The 22,817-nt window shown below is 32.9% G+C and overlaps 1 protein-coding gene across 3 annotated transcripts; it reads right to left on the reverse strand.

Annotated features, from left to right (window-relative positions):
• Nucleotides 1–3,081: 3,081 nt before the first annotated feature.
• LOC108365486 (signal transducer and transcription activator-like) lies at nt 3,082–21,427 on the reverse strand. Of its 3 annotated transcripts, none has more exons than XM_017619520.1 (12): nt 20,748–21,427; nt 18,366–19,253; nt 18,207–18,292; nt 17,943–18,087; nt 17,743–17,860; nt 17,446–17,665; nt 17,119–17,382; nt 16,870–17,055; nt 16,651–16,774; nt 14,328–14,470; nt 11,510–12,087; nt 3,082–6,569 (listed from the first exon to the last, which is right to left on the reverse strand). In XM_017619520.1, exons 1-10 carry the CDS (start codon nt 20,870–20,872, stop codon nt 14,428–14,430), a joined length of 2,199 nt encoding a protein of 732 aa, XP_017475009.1. In that variant the 5' UTR covers nt 20,873–21,427; the 3' UTR covers nt 3,082–6,569; nt 11,510–12,087; nt 14,328–14,427. The 3 variants fall into 3 exon arrangements, with proteins under 3 accessions (XP_017475009.1, XP_017475011.1, XP_017475010.1); XM_017619522.1 differs by lacking the exon at nt 14,328–14,470 and adding an exon at nt 12,966–13,155 and having other exon boundaries at nt 20,748–20,872; XM_017619521.1 differs by lacking the exon at nt 14,328–14,470 and having other exon boundaries at nt 20,748–20,872.
• Between the last annotated feature and the right edge of the window lie 1,390 nt (nt 21,428–22,817).

Below are 22,817 nucleotides of genomic sequence, written 5' to 3' on the forward strand. Positions count from 1 at the left end.
AGGAATCAGTGGTGAATCTACAGCAGATATCGGTGGTATGCTAATTTAAGGTTGCAGTGAATAGAGAGTGATTCCCCCTATACTTTGGCCACGGGCAGGCAATATACAATCTTCATTCCCCTACGATGTTGCGACGCTCATTCTGAATCAGACCATTTCGTTAACGCAATGAATGTTGATAACACTCTTGGATATCTCGGCAAAGTCTTGTAGAGACGGTTTTCCGAGCGTGTGTAGCCGTCCTTCGAGTGTATTAATTTCATGAAAAAGCTTCTCATAAAAATAGAATTGGAGTCGGCGTAAAACCGTTGCCACAACAACCCCGCCCAGATCGGCTAGTTCCCAAGTCGTTGTCGTCGAGCTCTACCAACGGGAGACCCAAGTAGCGTGCAGCCTCTATAGGGCCCGTACATTGAGACATAGGCGTGAGTTGAGCAGTCTGCTCAGGTAGCTTCTTCGCTTTTGCTCTAGTACGTTTTTTAATTGGAGGAAAAGAGAAGACGCGCCCCTGTTACTCACTGTTCGATGTTCCTAGGGAGTTATGAAAATTCACGCAACTATACTAATACTATTTTCCCACGGCATTCTGAATTACTTTGTTCGCTCCCCCAATTACGATCGCGAATTACCCCATTCCCACGGGCACATTCTTAATTCGATTTGACAGTTCTCTGTCTCTGTGTTTGGTTTTTGTTTTCTTCGCTGGAAAATTTATGCAAAATGTAGGTTCTTCCTAAAAATTTATAAGTTCCCGTATTAAATTAGGTATATACTCATTTATAAACTTTACTTTTCGTACTCAGAAAAATGCCAGTTTTGATTTGTGGGCTAGTTTCGTAAATTTCTGATAAAAATTAGAGACGGCACCGATTTGTTTGTTAATTCGCATGGTAATTGGTTCTGAATTGCCAACAAAAGAGGTAATTCGCTCTCAAAATTTTGTATGGCGTATTTATAACGGTACAACATTAAAACTTCTTTCCTAGGTGGCGCTAAAAACGTACAGAGTGTCCAAATTAGCAATGACACATACCTCTCGTAATTGAAATGGGTAACAAAAAGAAGAGTTGATGAAATTTTTCTGGCTCTGAAATTGTATAAAAAACATTGTTCTAATAATGAATGGCGAGTGAAAAAACGAAAAAGATTTGCAGTCAATCAGATGGGAGGAGAGATTTAAAAACATTTCAAAAACCGGACTAAAACTATGTTCACATATCAATATTATCTCAATCAAAGCTAGTTTTTTAATCACCCCGTTTACACAGGCAAATTTCAGATTATTAACCGTCAAATTTGTTGTGCTTGTTATTCCCACATCTCAAGGAAAATTTATGTTTCTTCTCTGTGCCACCGTGATCACGTTTTTCTGCTATAATAAGCAATATAAATATATTTTAACTTAACATTTTATTAAAAATACCTTTACAAACCTCTTTTACTTGCTAGCGTACATTTTTGTTTACTTTTACATTTGGCATTTCTCCTCTCTTTCGCAAAAACAATCGATAAAACTAGGATGGACACCGAAAAGTTATCGGTTAAATCTGAGATTATTTTATAATTACAGATTAACAAGGGACGAATTTTATACGGCTAATCTCTTGTTATAATTACAGATTAGGGTGTTAAGCTCGAAAATGAGGATAATCTACTTATATGTGAACCTAGTATAAATCTACTCTTATCGGAGTTGGTGTCCGATCACTGGTAGTGAATGTATTCTCCAATTTTAACGATAATGACACACAGATGGCGGGAAAAACACAAGGCTTCGACGTTGATTTGGAAGGAAACGCACAGGGTTGCAAATTCGCAGGGTGCACTTGAGGATTATTTTTTTGTCATTCCGTTATTAAAAAAAACATTTTTTTAATGATGCATTTCCGAACGCCATTTTTCTGCAGTAATTCGAAAAAAATGTCGATGATGCATTTTCGAACGTTTTTTTTTTGAAGTATCCGGTTTTAAATTTTTAATTTAATTTATTCATTTCGTTTGCCTGCCGAGCCCTAATTAGCAAGTCTAATCTCCAGGCAGACATTATTGGTTGTGTTAATGCTGGTTCCTAGGTAGACAAAATTCTTCACTAGTAGTGAACTGCTCCAACTTTGTACGTGGTAGCCAACGTTATGTGTGTTTCAATATATTTTTTAAAAAGAACTTAAACTTTGAAATCCGCGACTGAGGCTGCGCTGCTATCCATAATCGACCAATTAGAATCATATGCACACTAGCATAGTTATCTATGGAAATTCATACGGCTTAATTAAACAATTGTTAACTAAGTATGTACTGTGCATATCGACAGCCAGCTCGAAAACATTCTATCTCAAAAAACTTTTCAAGAACGCCCTATTTCAGAATTCATTTCAAAAACTCCCTATCTCAGCTGCCGCATTCTGTGATAGGGCGCTCAACCAACCAAATCCTGATATAAGGTGTTTTTCAATAAAATTCTGAAATAGGGCGTTCTTGAAACGTTTTTTGAGATAGGGCGTTTCCGAACTGGCTGCCGAGATAGGTCGATCTTCCACTCAGCGGTCGATATGAAAATTGATAGTTAAACCTTTGTCAGTGGTTATCTTTGAATTTGGCTCTTAGACTTTGGTGGATATTTGGTGAACGAATATCGTCTACATTCCCAATGTGGAAGATGAGAGCCTCCAAAGTGCTTAGCTTTATAAATAGCTTAAAGTTGGAACGAGTTTTTAAGGGTGGACCAATTAATAAAGGCGGCTTAAATTCAATATCGCTGTTCCGGAAACCCATATAAGGCGAATAAAAATTCTTTTATGTGGGCTTTTTTATAAGGCGAATAAAAATTCTGCAACATCGCGATTCTGATGCTGACCAGGATCCGAATCGCGGTATTTGTGACCGAGAGATTTCTCGTTTCGAATCGAATGAAGCAAAGTGGCAGCCGTTTTCTCCACAATAAAATTTAAATCTCAAAATAAAATTTCGGATCGAGTTACGTTCGATATCGTATGCCGCGAATCGGGTCCAATTTCCGGTTAACTAACAATGACATAAGTATAGATGGCGTTGATCAATTCGACAATAAATCACTTGAAAACGTAAGTTTCACAAATTTGCTTTATTTACTCATTTATTATTTTCAGTGTTGCTGTAAATAAATTTGCAATACATAACATACATTTAATTCGCCACCAAAAGGATGCTACATGTGTGCAATTGTGCAATGATGTTTTCTTCATCATTATTCCATAAATTGTAGTATAATTTACTTCGATGTACTTTTTTATTTTAATTTCATTATCATTAACATTTAACGTCGATGTATGTGCATTGTGAATGCATCGTTAAAGGCTTGAGTACATTAAAGAGAATAGTACATGCATATGATATATAAAATCCGATTAAAAAAATACATCCATATTGGGTATTTTGCATAGAAATATAGAAATTCTGTTAAAAAAGATCGAGTAACTAACACATTTTGTAAGTGTGTGTGTGTGTGTGTAAAATTTATTGCTTACGCTGAACAGTCAACGATTTTTTAGTTTATACGAATTAGGTTCAAGAGGCTGCTTGTAGTTTTACGTTTTGAACTCTTCGCTGTCGTAACATCAGACTCCTTCAAATCCAGTGCGTCGCAATTTAAACTATGCTTTTTAGTAAAAAGTTTATGTAGTTCTTCAGAGTTGTGTATACATATGTATGTAGGTATACAGAGTAGGTTGTAAATATGGCTGACATGTGAACATTCAGTTTATAGCATACATATTATAAACACATAAACATCATACAAGTAAACATTTTATGTGGGCTTAAAAACTAGACTTTAATTTGAGTGTAATTAAATAAGTTTTCAATTTTAACATGCTCCATATAAATTTCATTTATATATTTATTTTTGCTTTATTATTATATATATGCATATGTATGTAGAATATAATATACATAGTGTGTATGGTAAAATTTAATTTGTAAATTTATATTTCTATGCGCGATTTTTCAATTGAAGAGTAGTGTATACTCTTTCAGTATGTATACAATTAGCATCAATAATATTCGCATCCTAAATACAAAAGAAATAGAATTGCGTTGTAGCGGTGCTGCGAAAAATTGCGAGTGATTATTTGGTCTTACCCTGTGAAATATGTACGTATGTATGTACGTATTGCGGGTAATCACAATCTCATTTCATGCACATTCACTAGAATGAAAATGTATATTGCTTTGCAGATAAATTTTACAAATGCACCGAAATATGCGCATGCCAGACCTTTTGCAGAATATTGTGATTACCCTTATTTTAGTAAATTTTTACAAGTTTTTTTTTTGTTTAAGAAATATAGCACCCTATGCAAGTAACTACTACCCTCGGTCCAAAAAATTGTTTACAAACTTTGATTAGAAATTAAGAAAATAACCGCATATTTAAAGATAAGCGAATATTAATGCTGCTTACTGTAAAATTAAACGTACATTTACTTATGCATGTATATCATTTTTCAACTATTTTCTAACACTAAAAATATACCTTTTGACTTGACATCCATATGCATACATACACATATACATATGTGAATCGTGAATTCGGATGAGTTTTAATACATTTAATGTATTTAATTTCCCTTCTTACAAACTATTTATCTTTACAACACAAGCCAAACCAACAAACTGCAATTTCTTAATTCCTTTTTACAAACTTAATATGAATTTATTTTAATTATTACTAAATAACTATTATAGAAAAACGAAAGTGGAAGCCAATTACTAAAAATTTTGTAAGAAAAATCACAAATCAATGTTACGTTCGAGCGTTCAACTTCAATAAACGTTTTTCAAGTTACATATAGTTATACATTTGTTAAATATACACCTCCTGCTCTTTGAAAGAAAGTGGTAATCAAAATTTTATTTATATTATTAAATACTAATTTAAATTAAGTTTGATTCACTTTTTTTTAATGTATGTATACGAATTCATATTAAAAACCCAAAGACTTACATACCATAAGAAAAGTATGTCAAATTTGTTTGCTTATAATATATGTAAGTAAGTATTGTATATGATGAAAAGGAAAGGATATGCACGAAGAATGCCAGAAAAATTCAAGTATAATATAGCTTGAAGCAAATCAAAGGCACATACAAATTTCATGAAAAAAAAAATAGATTTTGAAAAAATAAAATACTGCACTTAAAAAATGTGAGTTACCTTTTTCAAATTTTAGCTGCAGAAACTCAAAACCATATAGCGAACTTGCCCGGTAAATAATACTAGAAAAAAAATCCAATGTAAAAGGAAAATAATAGTATGTATACATACGTATTGTACATATACACATGTGGACAATCAATAGAGCCTAAATTTTTTGATTTCCTTTATCTCATGTGTTTCTCTTGCCAAGAGAATAAATAAATAAATATTCAATACCCTCCATCTGCAGTTCTCACAAAAAATTGTTTCTGATATTTGCATACATCTGCGACTTCAACTTTGGTATTATTTTAAACCCTAAGGATAAGCCTAAAATAGATGCTTATGTCAGGAACTAGTTTTTGTTAAATTTGTAGATTTTTAGAGGGTGTTGAGTATATGACGTCGATATTGTTTTCTTGCTGTTATAAATTTCCAGTAATTGAGCTGCAGTGAAAAGCCAAACATTCTAGCAAATCAAATGGTACCAACCTGCTAGTACATCACTGGTATGGTATGTGTTAGAGCGGCGACCTACCAGTTCGTTCGAGGTGATACTTTCTGTTATGTGAAAAACTAAAAAAAATAGTTTAAGTTTAGCTGCATTGAAAAAGGATTATTTCAAAAGAACCACACAATTTATTATTTTCTTGGCTCTATTTATTTGACCACATATTATTTGCACAACCACGCAGAATTTTGTAAGAACAAAAAACATTAATTTCAAAATAAGTTTGTATAACCATACTTGAATATTTCGCCCTCTAGTAAATTTCGTTTAAGAGAGTACACTCATACTTTCATTGCTTAAATTAATTACACTTAAATTACGTATTCACAATTATCATGAAACATTCAACATTTATCGTTGACTGGTTTGCCGTTAATATTTATTTTCTATCTCATTGCTTCACAATTTCACTTTATATGCTCTTACGTTAAACCTATTTTAGTCTGCACTTACTTAAACATTTAAATGTAATGTCTACATATTTTTTTTATACGTAATAAAGCCCTTTTCGCATGCATTAAACAAAAATTAAATTTGTATATTTCTGTTTTGTTTGGTTTACCACAACACAACAGGTATCATTAATAAACTAATACAATACATCGAATAGTTCATTTCACTATTAAAAACAGTTCAAAAATATATAAACAAACAAAATTTAGTGTAAATATATAAGGCAACGACGAGTGTAAAAATATTACATTTACTTTTAAACTATGCGCATATTAACCACAAACACGAATAAAAGTTTGCGAGGGAATAAGAAAGAGTAGTAGAAGAAAACTAGGCAAACACTTTAAAGATTACAAACTTATTACAATTTCAAGGCGATACAGCATGCAGGTTATGTGTTTTCAGCATTGACTTGCAACATGAAAGTAGACGCTGAAAATAGAATTAAATAAAACGCTATTAAATAAAAGTTGAAATAGATTAATACGAAATTAAGATAACAAATTATACATTTCAAAAATTATGTTTGTACACACATATACAGTATTCGAACAATTTATAGCCGAACCACATTTTGGTAAGTTTTAGCATATTTTTTTGTTATTTAATTTTGGTTACTTTTTATTAAAATATAGTTCATTCTTTAACAAAACCCGTGTACATCCAAGTTTGAAACTTTGTGAAATTTCAAGCTATTTTAATTAGATTTCCTAGAAAGATTTTTAGTATACAGTTTTGCCGCCCATTGAATTTTAGAAGACTAAAGTATAAAGTTTCAAATGTGTAAAAATTAACGTTGATTTTTTTAAATTTATTTGTCCCATTTGCTTCCATATAACGAATAAACACCCTATTTTTATATTCAAGAAAACTGTAACATCTTCAACAAAAAAATCAATGGTAAGTTTTAGTTATTTGTTGATTTTTTTTTTTTAATGTTGCACAAAGTAGTCACAGAGTGGTGTTGTTTAGAAGTTTGAGTTCAGCCCAATAAAAGAATTTCCGAACAACACCACTCTGCACCTGCCAAAATGTACAAATCTGTGCAAATGCTTTACATTTATGAACATCTTTTTTTATTAGAAAGAACTGAATTTGTATAAAAAAATAACCAAAAAATAATATGTTAAAACTTTATGTACATAGTACAAGCGATCTAAAAATTTAGAGCTTGTCTTTGATATTTTAAATATGTTTCGAACATTTATTAAAGTACATAAATAGTTGCGTGAACATTTACATATTTAATTTAAATTACATTTATTTTTAGCTACATATGTATATTTTTGCTAGGTAAGAGTACACGTGTGTATGTAATATGTATACAATGACATCAATTTTCAATTGGATCAGCACTTGATTAATTTGGTAGTTATGCATACATACATATGTATGTACTTATCTAGGGGATCCGGAAGACGTGTTAAGCGTCGTAAAATCTTAAGCTTATCATTTGTTTATGTAAAATAACGGTTAAAACGGTTTCAGGGGGTTTCTAATTATATATTAATTTTATCTAAAACTATTGTAATCATTATTTATTATTTTACATAAAAAAATTTTAAGTTTAAGATTTTACGACGCTTAACACGCCTTGCGAATCTCCTAATAGTATAAGTTATCTTATTGTAAATTCGTAGATTACTAGACTTTAGGGTTTTACCTTAAGACAACAACAACCACTTGCCATCAGGTCAAAAATGCATCGGTATTCGCTACATTACTCCTCTTCATACATACATAATCTCTTTGTTATGCACTCAATATTCGACTAAAAACCACCAAAAAACATAAAAGCTTTGTGTACGCCCATTCAATAGTGTTGATGGAAATAATTAAGCTGATAGAAAATAACGCTGATTTTTGGCATTGTTTTTGACGGTGTTGGGCATTCTCTTCCATATAAATATTTTTTTGAACATACTTTGTATGGGGAAAACAGCGTATCAATGGTATTTTGTAGCTACTTGAATTGGCTATGAAACTGCATCCCTAAGTTTTCTCAAAATTTTGAATAAAAAGGTTGAAGTTTTGTTAAAAATGCGTTGAATTTTTATAATTTTTGTACCTACAAAGTTTGAAATGTGCATTTATATAGTGTTTGTTGTACAACTAGCTAGACTTTTATAAAAATAAACATTAAATAAACAAAATAAATGTAACCAAAACTCATCAAAATAAGTCGAGTCTATTATTTCTGCCACCAGTGTAAGTGAAAAAGTATGTAGGTAGTATATTTAGGTTATCGACAGTCCTTGTAAGTTCTTATATACACCTTAAATCAAAAACGTCACAACTCGAAAGTTTTTCCAAATTGATTTCTTCTTATAAAACGGTTCACAGAATATATTTCTTTACATCCTGTAAAAAAATTAAGTTAAACAAGTTAGTGTATTTATACAAAAGAAGTTAGTCTGCTTTACACTATTCTAAAGATTTTTGGCTCAAATGTGACTTTGAAGCTCACTTTATTTTCGCGCAGAAAAAGTGATCATTTTGACTTTTTATGCACTGGTTAGTCAGGATATTTTTTTCGAATTTATAGCCTTTCCAAATGCATAGGGGTTATTTTAAGACTTTCATGGATGGGCATTTTTTATCACCCACATACATAAATACGCTGTATTTTTAGCACGTCAGTAAAATGCATACTATGTATGTAGATGTTTCATCTATTCTTCAAATATGGTTAACCGACGAAATTTTTTGCCAAACGACTCGTACGCAATATAAGCAGCTCACACTATAAGGACAGTCTCATTTTGCATCTATATTTTTTGATATATTATTTTAATTAACACATTGTCCTATTTCTGCGTTAACTTCGTATCTGCAATAGTCATTCAACATAGAGATTGTAAGAAAAAATTTGTAATTTTCTTCCACTAGGATACAATAAACGAGCTATATACCTAATATTTTTATTCAGCTAAACCTAATGAGCACCCACTTAAAAGTTTTTGTTTTATTTTAAAAGCTTAAACTGTGTTGTAATTAGCTCTCGTAAAAAATTGATATATGTGGTTAACGCAGAAAGGCGAAGATGTGTATGTGCATATGTATAATGACATATCGATGGCAGAGTGGAAGATCGACCTATCTCGGTAGCCAGTTTGAAAACGCCCTATCCCAGAATTTGGTTGAATAACGCCCTATCTCAAATGAAAATATATTGAAAATGTGTGCTGAGATAGGGCGTTTTCCTTCATCCAAATTCTGAGATAGGATGTTTTTCAATTAAATTCTGAAATAAGGCATTTTTGAGAAATTTTCGGAAATAAGGCGTTTTCGAACCGTCTGCCGAGAAAGGTCGATCTTCCACTCAGCCATCGATATGTAATAATATGCCTTATCAGAAATTATTTCATTTGAGAAAATCTATTTCATGGCAAAAATAAGTTTATCGGTGTTAATGTAACAGCATAAACACTACCCTTCTCAGTTGCATAGATCAGACTGTCGGTCGGGTATCTGTGTTTAGGTTATTATTTAACTTTGCTTAATTCTTTTTTATAAGGAATTTTTAGCAGTTTAGCTTTTCAAGCTTTAATTTTTAAACGGTAAGATTTACTAAACGGTCGAATAGTAGTGAAGCCATTACCTATACACTATGCCAATAACTCCAATCAAAGTTTCCTTAATAACTAAGCTAAACGTTTGCTTATGAATATTTAATATTTTTGCAATTTGTTTACATTTAGTTTTTTGTATAAAATCACATTTGAAGCTACATAGTAAAAATTGTACTACAATTACAATTCGTTTACAGCCGATATTTTCACATCCACTTATGCAAATAATAACATTTATGGTTATTTATTTATACATATGTACATCAATTGTGTACATATACTTACGAGCCAAAAACAAGTAAATCACTCTTTTGTAATCGTAATCATAATTTTCATGATTACCATTACTGTAATTGTAATCTTAAAATTTTTAGGATTAGGATTACTATAATCGTAATCATAAAAGCTACGATTACGATTACAGCAGTCGTTATCGTTAAATTTTAAGGATTAAAATTAAAATGATCGCAATCAAGCATGTTATAATTACAAATTATAGTAATCGTAATGCTGAAAATTTTCGCGATTACAATTACAGTAATCGTATTCCTAGGTAATCAAAATGTAATCGTAATCATAAAGTTCCCAGCTCTGTTACATATAACATATAACCTCGAAATTTCAAAAGCCCAATAAAAATTAATTCGCCGAAGCAAGAAAAATGAAGACAGCCTTGTAATCAGGAAGCCAAAACACACCAGATACACTTTTCCAACCTTCGTATATTTTTTTTTGCTGTTGTAACGTGTAAACTATAAAAATCTTTCCGAAATCGTATCGATTTCAAATCGTACGAATTTCAGAACATGGCTGTATATCTATAGCTTTGTTTCTTTACACTTTATCACTAGTTTCTGCTGGAAAGCTTTCTTAATCAAAAAACCTAGCAGAAACTAGCAGCTCTCTCTCTCTCGCTCTTACGCTCTCCTTTTTTGGCCTCTCCTGGAAGTAAAATTTTGACCAGCATAAACTGACAGCCAGTGTTGCCGTTTTAGCCCTTTGGTGGCTAGATTTAGCTACCACATACTTTTTTTTGGCCACAATTGGCGAATTTTTAAACTAAGAAAGACTGATAGATATACATATGTATTGTATGTCTACTGTACATAAGTTGGCTATGATTACTCGGCCGTGCTATCATAGTAGCACAATGCCACTCATATTTGACTTACAAACAAACTACGGGCAGGAATTTCAAGATTTCAACCCTGTTTTTATGAAAAATGTTATTTTTATCAGTATTTTTCTTTTAATCAAAATATGTTGAAATAAGTGAAACTAAAATAAAATTTTGCCAGAAAAATCCTGGCTACGGGCCTGCTTCTAATATTTATATGAGTATTAAAATCGGGGTTTTTTGCTTAAAATTTACTTGTTTTTTAGTTTTTTTTTTTGGTTTTGTTTTTTGTCAGTCATGAAATCTTCTTGCTTAAAAGTCCTTCACAAAAAGCAAATTTCAGAGTCGCAGCCATAAAACTGGGACACAATTTTCTCTATTTCTCCTAAATTTAGGCTCATATGTACACAATATCAGTTGACCAAATTGTGAACAGTATCGCAATCTCAGCTAAAACTGAGAATTATAGTTAAAATTTTACCATTCCTGCGCTGAAACTTTTTATCGAATTAGCAGAGTATCACAAAAATTGTTTCTCAATATTCTTGGATGCGGATAAAATGCAATACATACATATGTATCGTGGCGTGGACTTAAGTAACTACATATGTATGAGAATTTCCTTTTAGTGTATTTATTGCATATAAACTTAAAGTTACTTTAATTCCAAAACAAATACATACCATAATGTAGTAACAAGAAATGATAATTGGATATCCTTCCGTCCCCAGGAAGGATTTGTGGTTTTTAATCCATGATTCCGCTTAAATTCCAGCATGCACGTACTACGTATATGCAAAACCAGAAGTTCAGCAATATTTGAAAATGCTCAGCATCGTCGGTGATTGAAATGGTCACTTGGCCGTATTGGCTAGTAATGGACGTCGAAGGATATTGTTAATGCGCATATCTCACTTATTTGGTGTGGTTGGATTGTGGTGATGGGCGTGGTGTGCGCGGGTTATTACTAATAGCTATTTGACTATACTTATGTATACATATGTAATTACTTGCTTGCTGCTAGTGAACTCATGACTATGAAACGAAGTAATGCATTTTCCAACCAATTATAATTTTCATAGCTCTTTGATGGCATAAAAATCAAATGTGTGTTCATATTTTAGTATAATTTATTTCCCATGCGTACTTTTTCTGGCTCAGTTTCTTATGGTGTATATAAGTGTATATTTTCATGCGCGCGTGTGTGTCTATCCGCATCCATCAATATAAAATTGAATCAAATTCAGAAATAAAATTGTCACTAAAATTGAGAAAAAAAAGAAAAATTTAAATATGAATACATACATATATGAAACACACAATATACCACATATAGTATGTATGTACAAATGTTGGTGCATAATACGACATGAAATCGAATTTACTACATAGAATTTTGATAGTTGATGTTAAATAAAGAAATGCATTCAAATATGTATGAGTATAGCTCAACATGCAGTTGGGAAGTAAAAGTGTAGATAAAGAAAATTATAAATTCCGAGTACATATATTCATGTCAATATCATATCTATCTATACGAAGTGAATCTCTAATTTGGCAGGCAATATTGCCATCAGCATGCAACAATAACCGGCACAGTGACGTGATTAAATGCACAGCACATGCATATTCATGTAAATATGTTTGTGGTTTGTGTATGTTCTTACAACAATACTGTTGGCATGCATTACATATTAGATTGTCGATAAACAATTATTTTGACGCATTTAAGCTGTCAATGAGCAGTGGCATACATACATACATATATGTTTGTACGAGCATACACAGGATGTATATTACACAGAATTAAGTATGAATGTACATAGTTGTACTTATTGTAAAATGTTTGAAGGTTTTAGTGTTCACACAAATACACACATTAACGGTGCTTCAACCAAATAGTATTTTTTTTTTGGATTTTATTTATATATTTTTAAGTGCTTCGTTGTTTAAATGACAAATTACATTTCTTTTTTAATGTTCTGTTTTCTTTCACTTTTTATCTTTCCTAACAATACTCGGAAATGTATGTGGATAACGCGTATCTGCCTCTCTCAATTCTAAATTTTTTCCCATTATGTATTTCAAAATCATTTTTTGCATGCAGCAATCTTTCTTCTTGCTTTAATAGCTTATTACTTGACGAATCCATTGATTCCATTTTCTAGTAATTAGTTGTTTGTAAACATTGAAATATCTGTGAGCTATTTGCCAAATTAGGTGTTCGAATCGATTCATTTCGGTTTGGTTCAATTAGTTTCGTTCTGACAAGCAGATAGTATGAATGTGTGTGCGTACTCATAGATGCGTTAAGTTGTTGCTCTGCGATCTAGATAAATGCAAGCAAAATATTGTGTAATCAATGCGTTATTCGTTATTCTTATAATTAATTTTGTATATAAATCAGCACAGGGAAAAGGCTATAATATGTGATAAGAGTTAGATAGATAGTTGGTTATAGCACTGTGACCGGCAGGTCTATTGTGCCAGTGATAAGAGATGTATTAAAAGAGTATATATGTACATATGTAAGCACTGCAGTCAGTATTCACTTCCATAGCGAAACAGCTAGGCAGCTTTTATGAATTAAAAGAAAAAAAAATTGATATAGATGGCAATACTTTTTTATTAATTATTATTTCTTTTTTAGTTTCATCATTGTGGCACTAATGGATGTCGAATAGGAAGTTTTTTTTAATGAAAATGAGTGAATCTTTTGAAACGGCAACGACGTTTTTGCATAAAAACAACAACTTTGAATTTGATATGGATTATGAAAATGTAAGATACAAACCTAAAGAAAATGAGTGGAAGCATGATATTAGCCTACGCAACACCTAGTATGTAGTATGTGTATGTATATGTAATATTTACGACAATGTGCAAAAATAGCGACAATAAGACTGTATGTACGTTCATGAGTTAGTGATTTTTAAAATTATTGTTAAAAATTATGGCATCATAAATTGCCATAAGTGAAAAATGTGAAGAAAGTGAGCACAAGTTTTCTGCTGGCCTGTAGTATTCGAAAATTGTTTGTAATGGATTCTTAAGCAAATTTAGGAAACGTGAATTAGTGTTGACAACAGCGGTGACTACAATGTAGTATAAATATGTATTGAATTCATTGCATTGCATTCGTTGCTGCTGTGTACATACATATATATATATTTGCCTTTATTCAGCAATTTTCCGTAATAGCATTTAAAGCAACCAATTATATGCCAAATCGTGTAAAAATTAGTTAGTGGATAATAAATGCAGCAGATGAATGTTTGAATAGTGATTTGTATTAATCAGTCGAATGGCTGTGATTTGACTAGCCACAATTCGCTTGGATTAAAGTGAAAAAGTAATTGTACAAAAAAAAAAACATAAAAAATATAACAGAACAGCAACAGTATAGCACGTTTGAAAATTGTAGTGCAACGCTTCAAATAAAAAAAAAACCAAAATATATTCGAAAACAATGAAAACGAAATTTGTGTAACGAAAAAATACCTGCTTAACAGTATTGAGCACATATGATATGATGCACTCCACTAAGCAATTGACCATTACACCAATCACTTATACATTGCCTTTATGCAGCCCACCCATTTCAGACCATAACGTTACTCCAATCGATGTCGTCAAGACTATAACTATCGATATATGGAAAAAGGATAGTTATTTTTTCGTACAGGGGATGTGAGAGTAGTTGTGTGTAGTGATAAAAGGTAGTGGATGCACAGTTGACGAGAATTGTAGACGAAAGTAAAGTTGTCGGAGACAGCCAGAAGAATCGGAAGAAAAATAAAATAGACAAAATTGTGTTCAGTTATATTGAAATAAATCATATACTTATACACAAATAATCTTTTTTGTTAATTCTGTTAAACATATCAACAATTTCCAAATCGGCACAGTCACAAAACTGCGCTGACTGACCTCATTTAGCTTTTGATTAAGACAAGCAACCCAATGCAAAGGCACCATTAGTGATTTATGCTAAAAGCTGCAACACCATCAATAATTAAAAAAAAAAAATATTATGAACAGGTTCATTTCCAAAGTATTGCGATCTAGTTCTCAAATAGAGCAAAGCAAGGTTCGATTATAAAGATAATGTTAAAAGGTTTAAGCAAAATACAAATCTATACATAGTATATTAATAAATAAGCAGTTGCTGCGAAACAAAAAGTTGTATAAAACCGAAAAGCAACGAAATCATTTAGAGGCAAAGCTATTGTTCAATTCATATGTGAGGAAACTTACAAACTAATTATCCAATCTTTATTCTGCATGTTGTCATTTTTCAAGCATTAAGAAATGTCATCTGTTGTCAAATGTTTTCTAATAATATTGCACACATTACAGTTTATTTTTAACCGACTTCGAAAAAGGAGCAGGTTATCAATTCATTGGAATATATATTTTTTTTATGTATTACCGCATAAGTTTAGACAACGTGAATCGGCAATTCATTATTATCGGAAAGGTGGTACCTCAAGGGTGGTCGGATAGTAATTTGGTTGTTTCGAATATTGGATCATGAAGAAATTACGGTGAGCATTGAAGTCAGTCAGGTTATGTTTTTACTTAAAAATTACTTATTACTTATGATTCCAATGATCCAAGCCACACTTTGAAAAAGTAGAAAGTGGAAGCTAAATGTAGGTAAAATTTCTTCCCATTCAGACACAGGTAAGTATTTTTATGATAGCGACATAGATATCACTTTTCACACCATTTTCAAAATAAGTTTATCCGGGTGTGAAAAAGGATAAATATTTGGATTTTCCATATTTATTTGAAAATTTAATCGTATTAATGACACTTGGCGCATTATTTGCATTATTGCAATATAACAATTTAAATTATACAGCAGGAACGCAACGATTTGGTTTGCAGATAACGCTGATTATCTCAAATCAAAGCCGAAATCGCTTCGTCAAATTTATTTAAGGTGACATTACAATGAAAAGCCGACGACGATTCAGGCAACGTTTTTCTGTTGTTGTCAATTTCCATTAAATAAAATTTATTCTGCGAAAAATATTGGTATGTTCAACAACTGAAAACTCTATAAATTGAGGCAAACCGTTGCGACAAGCAATACAATATGCAGTTTTTCTTTGCGTTCCCACGACAGTCGGGTCTACGTAACCGGAACGACCCAGATTTATATATGGCCAAGGTCTGTCACTCCAGCAACACTCCACCAAAGACTTTTTGGTGAATCTGTATGCTGTTACAACAACAACAAAAAATTCTTTTGATATTGAGGTAACGGTTGCGGCAGCAATTTCTATGAGAAACTAGACTACTTACGAAGTAATATGAATAGGTTGGCTAAACTGTTGCATCGTCTGTAGTCAGCATAATATTTGAAATGCAAAGCAAATTTAAAATATTATTGCTGTGAGGGACGGTCTTACTTTTTGTGAATAATTTTTTAATTCAGCAGACTTTGTAGTCATAAAATTTGGAAAAGCTAAAGATCGACAACATTCTAATGTTTAATTAATCTTTAGTTGCTACACAAAAAAATGTCAGCACATATGAATTGACAATAATGTTCACACACTATAATGATCCTTAAGTAATTAAACAAAAAATCGCAGCATTTATGTAACTGAAATGTAGAGTTTAACTGAAATCTATTGTAAAATTAAAAATTTAGATAAAGCAGCCAATTTTGTGTATACTCCATACTCTATTTTAACTACTACAACAAAATGGTGAGTATAAAATTTAGCAAAGAACAAAAACCATAAAACCAAACATTTTATTCAAAACAAAGTAAAGAATTCGTGGTATTAAAATAGCAACAAAAACTCACTTTGGCATAGGTATATCTTGCGGCTGATGCTGTGGCGTACCCACTACAGAGCCACCCTCTATGGCCGGTACATTAACCCTTATATCACTTGCTACATATCCATCTCGCGTTGTTTTTTGTTCATCTAGAAACAATGTTAGTATTATTATAGTTTATTCGGTATATGCATAACGATAATTTAACGCTTTAAATGTTTTACAAATAAAATTTGATATTTACCAACATGATGTGAGTAAAAGCTACCGAATGCCTCATCACGTGGCAAATTCTTCGGATAAACAATACGCAGCACATTCAAGTCGTGTATGCGATCCGCCAAACAGCGTATATTCAAGTCTCTTGAGGTCCACGGCGCCAGCATCAGCTTGTTGCCCTGATCGTCGACAAAAGCCACAGTTATACCACCTGTAAGTGAAATATGTTGACAGTTTATATTTTGCGAAATCATTATATCAGTCAGCGTATTACCTAGTTCGCTATCTGAAAAGCGCAATAAAAATGTGCCATACTGTTGCATCGGCAGGATTTCCTCCAACGTCTTGCGTTTATTTATGAAACCAACAATTAAACCCTCTTTCCAAAGATTTAATAAATGATCCTTTGTCAATTTCATTATTGCAAAGAACCAATCCCAGAATGTAAAAGATCGGTCTGGCAATGGCTCTTTACAAAATTGCGCCCATGTAATGAATTCAGTATGCTCGCCGGCTTCGTTGCGGAAAAGTTTCTCGTCTAATATAAAAAATGCAGTTAATTATTTATAAGGTTCAACAAGTACAGAAAAATCAAACTCACAAAGGAAATTCAAATTGTCTTCAGTTAAATTTCTTCCGGTAGCCGAGCCAAATTTGGTATTCAGCGCTGCTGATAACTGCGCCCAGCGTACTTTCTCTGGAACTTGGAAAGGTTCGCGTGTTATATCTGAAAATGCATTGTCCCAAGTGATAGTGGCCCAGGACTGGGGCTCTTGATTGCCATGCACAATCACAACAACGGGCAAGGAAAGTGTCCAGCACTGAAAACAAAATGAAAATTACATAAAAACGATTTAATATTAGACGAATTTCGCTATATATTCAAGTAAATAATTACACTTATTTTGAATTCATTGAAAACCACTGTTGTGTAGAAGAGTAGGGAGAATTTTTCATCCATTACGCTTTCTGTTCCTTTCTTTTCGGCGCGCTTAATTTTCTTTAATTGCATATTTCTGCAAAGAGATTTAGAATTATAAAGAAGATATTAGCTACTACCACCTTTTCCAGTTAATGAACAAATGCAAATAGTTATACCTAAAACTTGCTGAAAATACGCGTGTGGCTTGCTGATATTCCATTGTGCTTATGTTATTTATGATTTCGCCGGACGATTGGGGTGGAGAACCAGGTTGCATATCAGAATTACTGTTATTTGCTGCATGGCGTTGTGCTTGGGCCTCTGAAAAAAAGCCATTTTGTGAAATAAATTGTAAATTAATTGTTTTTGCTTTTACAGATAGCCCCTTTAGCTAGTCAAATTCAAATACTAAAACTTGATTTTGATAGCCAGTATCTTACCTGAAAGTATAACGCATTCAATTACTGGAGTGTTCGTATATACGCCAAGTTGTGGACCAATCAACCATCGTACAGCTGCAGCGAATCTATAAATTTAATTTTCATTAACCGTTTTCTTTTATAGTTACACAAGTATGCATTTGGTTTCCGAGAACTAACCTCGTTTGTGTTTTCATTACTTGAGGTGGCTGCCGCTCTACAATAAACGCCGACAAGACCAGTAACCTTTGTACAGAACGTACATGGTTGAGCATCTCAGCCAGTATCGGGTCCTCAGTCTCACCCATGCTCATCAAGATCAGATTGTTGACAAAAGCGTGAATTTTGGAGACCATATCGACCAACATCTCTACGCAGCGTTGTATATCATCCAAATTATCATGGAATGGCGCACCATTTCCAGCGAGCGCCTGATTTCGTTGCCACATTTTCAGTGCCATTATCACTTGATCTTGTATGGTGTCATATTCGCTGATTACGCGTCGTAAATCATCAACTACACCATTCTTGCGATTGCACAAAATCAGATATTGTTGCTTATACTGATTATCCAGCTCCTCCAACTCTTGTGGCGTCACCATTGCACGCGTTTGATTGAAATATTTTACCACAGCTTCCTGTTCGCCTTGCAAACCTTGTATGGCCAAACGCATATTGTCAACATCGACTGCCAATTTTTGTATGCGCGCCGGCAAAGCATAAGTATCCTCGGTCATACGTACATCAGCAAGGTGAGCGCCGACGCTACCCATATAGGGATTACCCGTATTCATACCCATCCCATTACAACCTACAACTGCCGGATTATACATGTAGGGATTTTGTGGCATTTCCTTCAATGCCTGAATTTCACGGAGCAGACCGTTACGAACGTACGTATAGAGCTCAATGGGTGTTGTTTGTCCAAGATGTGTGCAAATTTCCCGTATCTTAAATTTAAACAAATTATCACCATCTAAAGTAATGAGCTTCTGCTTGAGGCCCTCGTAGAATGAGTTAACTAATTGTTCGAAAATTTTATCGCTAGCCGGGGGTTGTTGTTGGCTCCTGTAAGACAAAACATTTTAGTTTATATAATACGCGATTCCACAATTTAAACAACAAACATATTTGAAAATAGTATCCCTGCAGGGAAAGCTGCTTGTTGCGAACTAGAATGCTACGGGCATAATTGTTTTTATTTTTTTGACTCTTTAATGCGGCACTGATCATAACAACTATTATATGTTAATAAAAAACTGCTGTGAAATTTTAAGCAAGCTGCTTCTTCATTAGTTTGTGTTTGACAGCCATTGAAAGCGGGCAACCTTGTGAATTTCGGCGAAAATAGAAAAATGTGAATTTCATGCGAATACATCCATGCCTAGGGCTACGAAGTGTTATCTCATGCAGCATATGCTCCCGATTTAGGTGTCACCAACTTTTTCTCGTGTGCAAACCCGAAGAAATGTCTCGCAGGTAAGAGTCAAGCGACGCCATGGTAGAAAATCGCGAGAACACCAAGTAGGTGGTGCGTTTTCGTTTGGGCTTCGGAAATTCAAAAAGGTTATCACATAACAGAAAGTTTTTCGAAATTACCGAACAGGTGGCCACCGCATCGGCTAGTACCAGTTAATTAACTAATCGGTTTCTACCAGTTGATCTTTTTGAATGTTTACTGACAGGCTTGGCTTTTCACTGCAAGAAGACATTGATACATTGATTACATATCAACAACGCAAAGTAACATATAGCAGGTTTATTGTATCGATCGTTTCTTCTTCTTCTACCCAAAAATAGTTGAACCAATATATGTCTAACGTAGTCTAAGTGCCTCTCATACGCGCAAATACTAAGGATATGGCAATGAAAAGGCAACATTTTTTGTATGCTTTTATAGTTGGTATAAAAAAGAAAAAAACAATAGATAGAAAGACGCATACCAAGCCCTAATCTCGAAAACAACGTAAGCGACCTTTTTCCCAAAATTTAATTTATTTTTGCAGAAATGCTCCAGAGCATCAAACACAAATTTTGGAACCAAATGTCGCCGATATCTTCGCAATTTTTGTGGATTTAATTATCTGCCGACTGAACATAATCTCCTTATAAGCTTATTAATTGTATGATAAATATCCAAAAACATAAATTTTAACTTACTTCTCAATAGTATTATTAAACGTGAGATACATATGTACATGCAACATATATGTATGTATAATCATTTTCCAAACCATTTGATGAGCTCGAAGCAATGGAACAAGCTTAACGATTCATAGTGCGAATATATAGTTCCAAACAATTAAAAGCCCTTACATTAATCTCACAAAGAATCTAAATAACACATACACAAACGAACACACACATATACACATTCACGTTTATGTGAAAGTAGACATCTCTTTATTGAACCGCAAGAAATTGCGATAAGAAAAACAAAACCGACATTTCTTTAATTTTACTACACACACACAGCTTAATCTTGCACACTTTACACAAATATTTCATATTGTATGTATATTTCTTTTTCCATTTACAGGACGTTTCACCAACTTTACTTACATTAAAGTATCTTCAATCCATGCTGCGAATTGCACGCGTATTTCGGCGAGGCCCTTCCCATCATAGTACTGAGTCATGCGTTTTTCGAGCTCTGGAAAGCATGCGATACGCTTCCACAAACTCATTGTGGTGGGCGCTGAGTGCAATGAGCAACTTGTGAATTTATGATTTATATACCCTTGTCAAATCCTGCCTTCAAAATTAACTAGTGGACTTTATGCACAAACAAACAATGTATGTGGCAAATCGATGATGCCAAAACCGCATAAGACTTTCAATTTGGCTTATTATTATTTAATTCGATCAATTTAGAATATGCGTTGCCACACATGTGTTACAATTACGTCGATGAGGATGTCCTGCAACCTATGTATAAGTGATTGTAAGCGCATTAGTGGTTGTAGCTGTGGCTGTAGTGATAGTAGTGGTGGTGGTGGTGGTGTTGGTATTGGTAGTGGTGATGGTGGAGTTGGTGGTGATGCCCCTGCACGACAGTCTATGGACAACTCCAATGAAGGCACTTCACAAACGAAAATGTTTAGAGATTTGAGTGTCGCGCGCCCGAATGTGTTGATGAGTGGGTGAGGTGACCATATGTATTCTTTTGATTTTTGTATTTTTTTTTTACTTGCCAATTATCGTTGAAGCATGCGAAATTTATACAATTTTTTTTATAATGGAAAACTAAAAAAATGAGTGTGGAAAAAAGCGAAAGATGTCACATTAGAAAAGCGTATACATTACATATTTCAATTAGATTTTGGTCTAGGACAATAATAAGTAAATAAAATAAGTATTATATGTAAGTGTGCATGAGACTTTNAGATGTCACATTAGAAAAGCGTATACATTACATATTTCAATTAGATTTTGGTCTAGGACAATAATAAGTAAATAAAATAAGTAGTATATGTAAGTGTGCATGAGACTTAACCTAAAACAAATACATATGTACATATGTATGTTTGTATGTAGATAAATAATACTAGAGTTTTCAAAGCTAATTCACGGAATAAATGCTAGGTTTGTTAATCACATACAATCGTAAGGATAGCCACTGTTTTGTACCTTCGCCAATAGTTTCCGTTGAGTTTTAACCCTTTCGCGCTTGTCACGATTTAACCATTTTGCACCTGTTGGGACACTTACGTACCGACAGAAGCAGTTTTCTCATAACCACAATAGAAGTTGCGTATTGGAATTGGCTTAAATATGTCCCGCCTGGTATTTTGAGATTCAGATACACTCAGGCATTTGAGTTCTCTTCTGATAGTGACAGTGCGTGTTCACACAAGCACTTTATTGTAAAGTTTAATGAACTATTAAATTGCCTACAAAAATTTTTTCTGATTAAAAGGTTTGAAATTTTGATGAAATTATGTAGAATTTTCCGAATTTTTGAACAAAGTTTAAAATTTGGACTTACATGATTTTGTTAGATACTTTTATAAAAAAATAATAAAAATTAAAAAAAAAATCCAAACCTTTTTGAAATGTCGCGACCATATTAATTTGTCCGACACTGTACGTGTGTCAAACAGCGCTTTTAATTATTTCTGCGGTATTTTCATATTTGAACATTTTTATTTACATACATATCGACCCCTTTGCGCAAAAGTATCGTATGTTAAATTTTCTTACGAAATGCACTTTTTGATGTATTTTTGTTCTACACCCCATAACGCATCCACTGTTGAAATATCACGGCTTAAATCCCAATAGCTACCCCAAAAATTTACTGCAAATTTTATCGTATGTGACAATGAATTTTCTCTTGTGGGCAAATTTTTCTTTTGTGCTAAGAAATTAGAATGTGAAGACTCTTCTACGAAAAAATTTTTGTGTTTGGTTATATTTCTGAATTATCTCAGCAAGTTCAAACTGTAATATTGATGGTGCTAGCCAAAGCAGAGAAAAATACAAACCAAAAAAATTTCTTTTAAAATTTGGGGTTTGTAACATACGATAATTTTACGCGAAGGGATCGATATGTATGTACTTCCGTTGTGTCCCGGTAGCTTTATTTGTTGGTATGAATATTCATTAATATAATAGCTTGAAACGGCTATA

The sequence above is a fragment of the Rhagoletis zephyria genome, unplaced genomic scaffold (assembly GCF_001687245.7).
Source record: "Rhagoletis zephyria isolate East Lansing unplaced genomic scaffold, Rhagoletis_zephyria_1.1 Rzeph_scaffold_01890, whole genome shotgun sequence".
NCBI classification, from domain to species: domain Eukaryota; kingdom Metazoa; phylum Arthropoda; class Insecta; order Diptera; family Tephritidae; genus Rhagoletis; species Rhagoletis zephyria.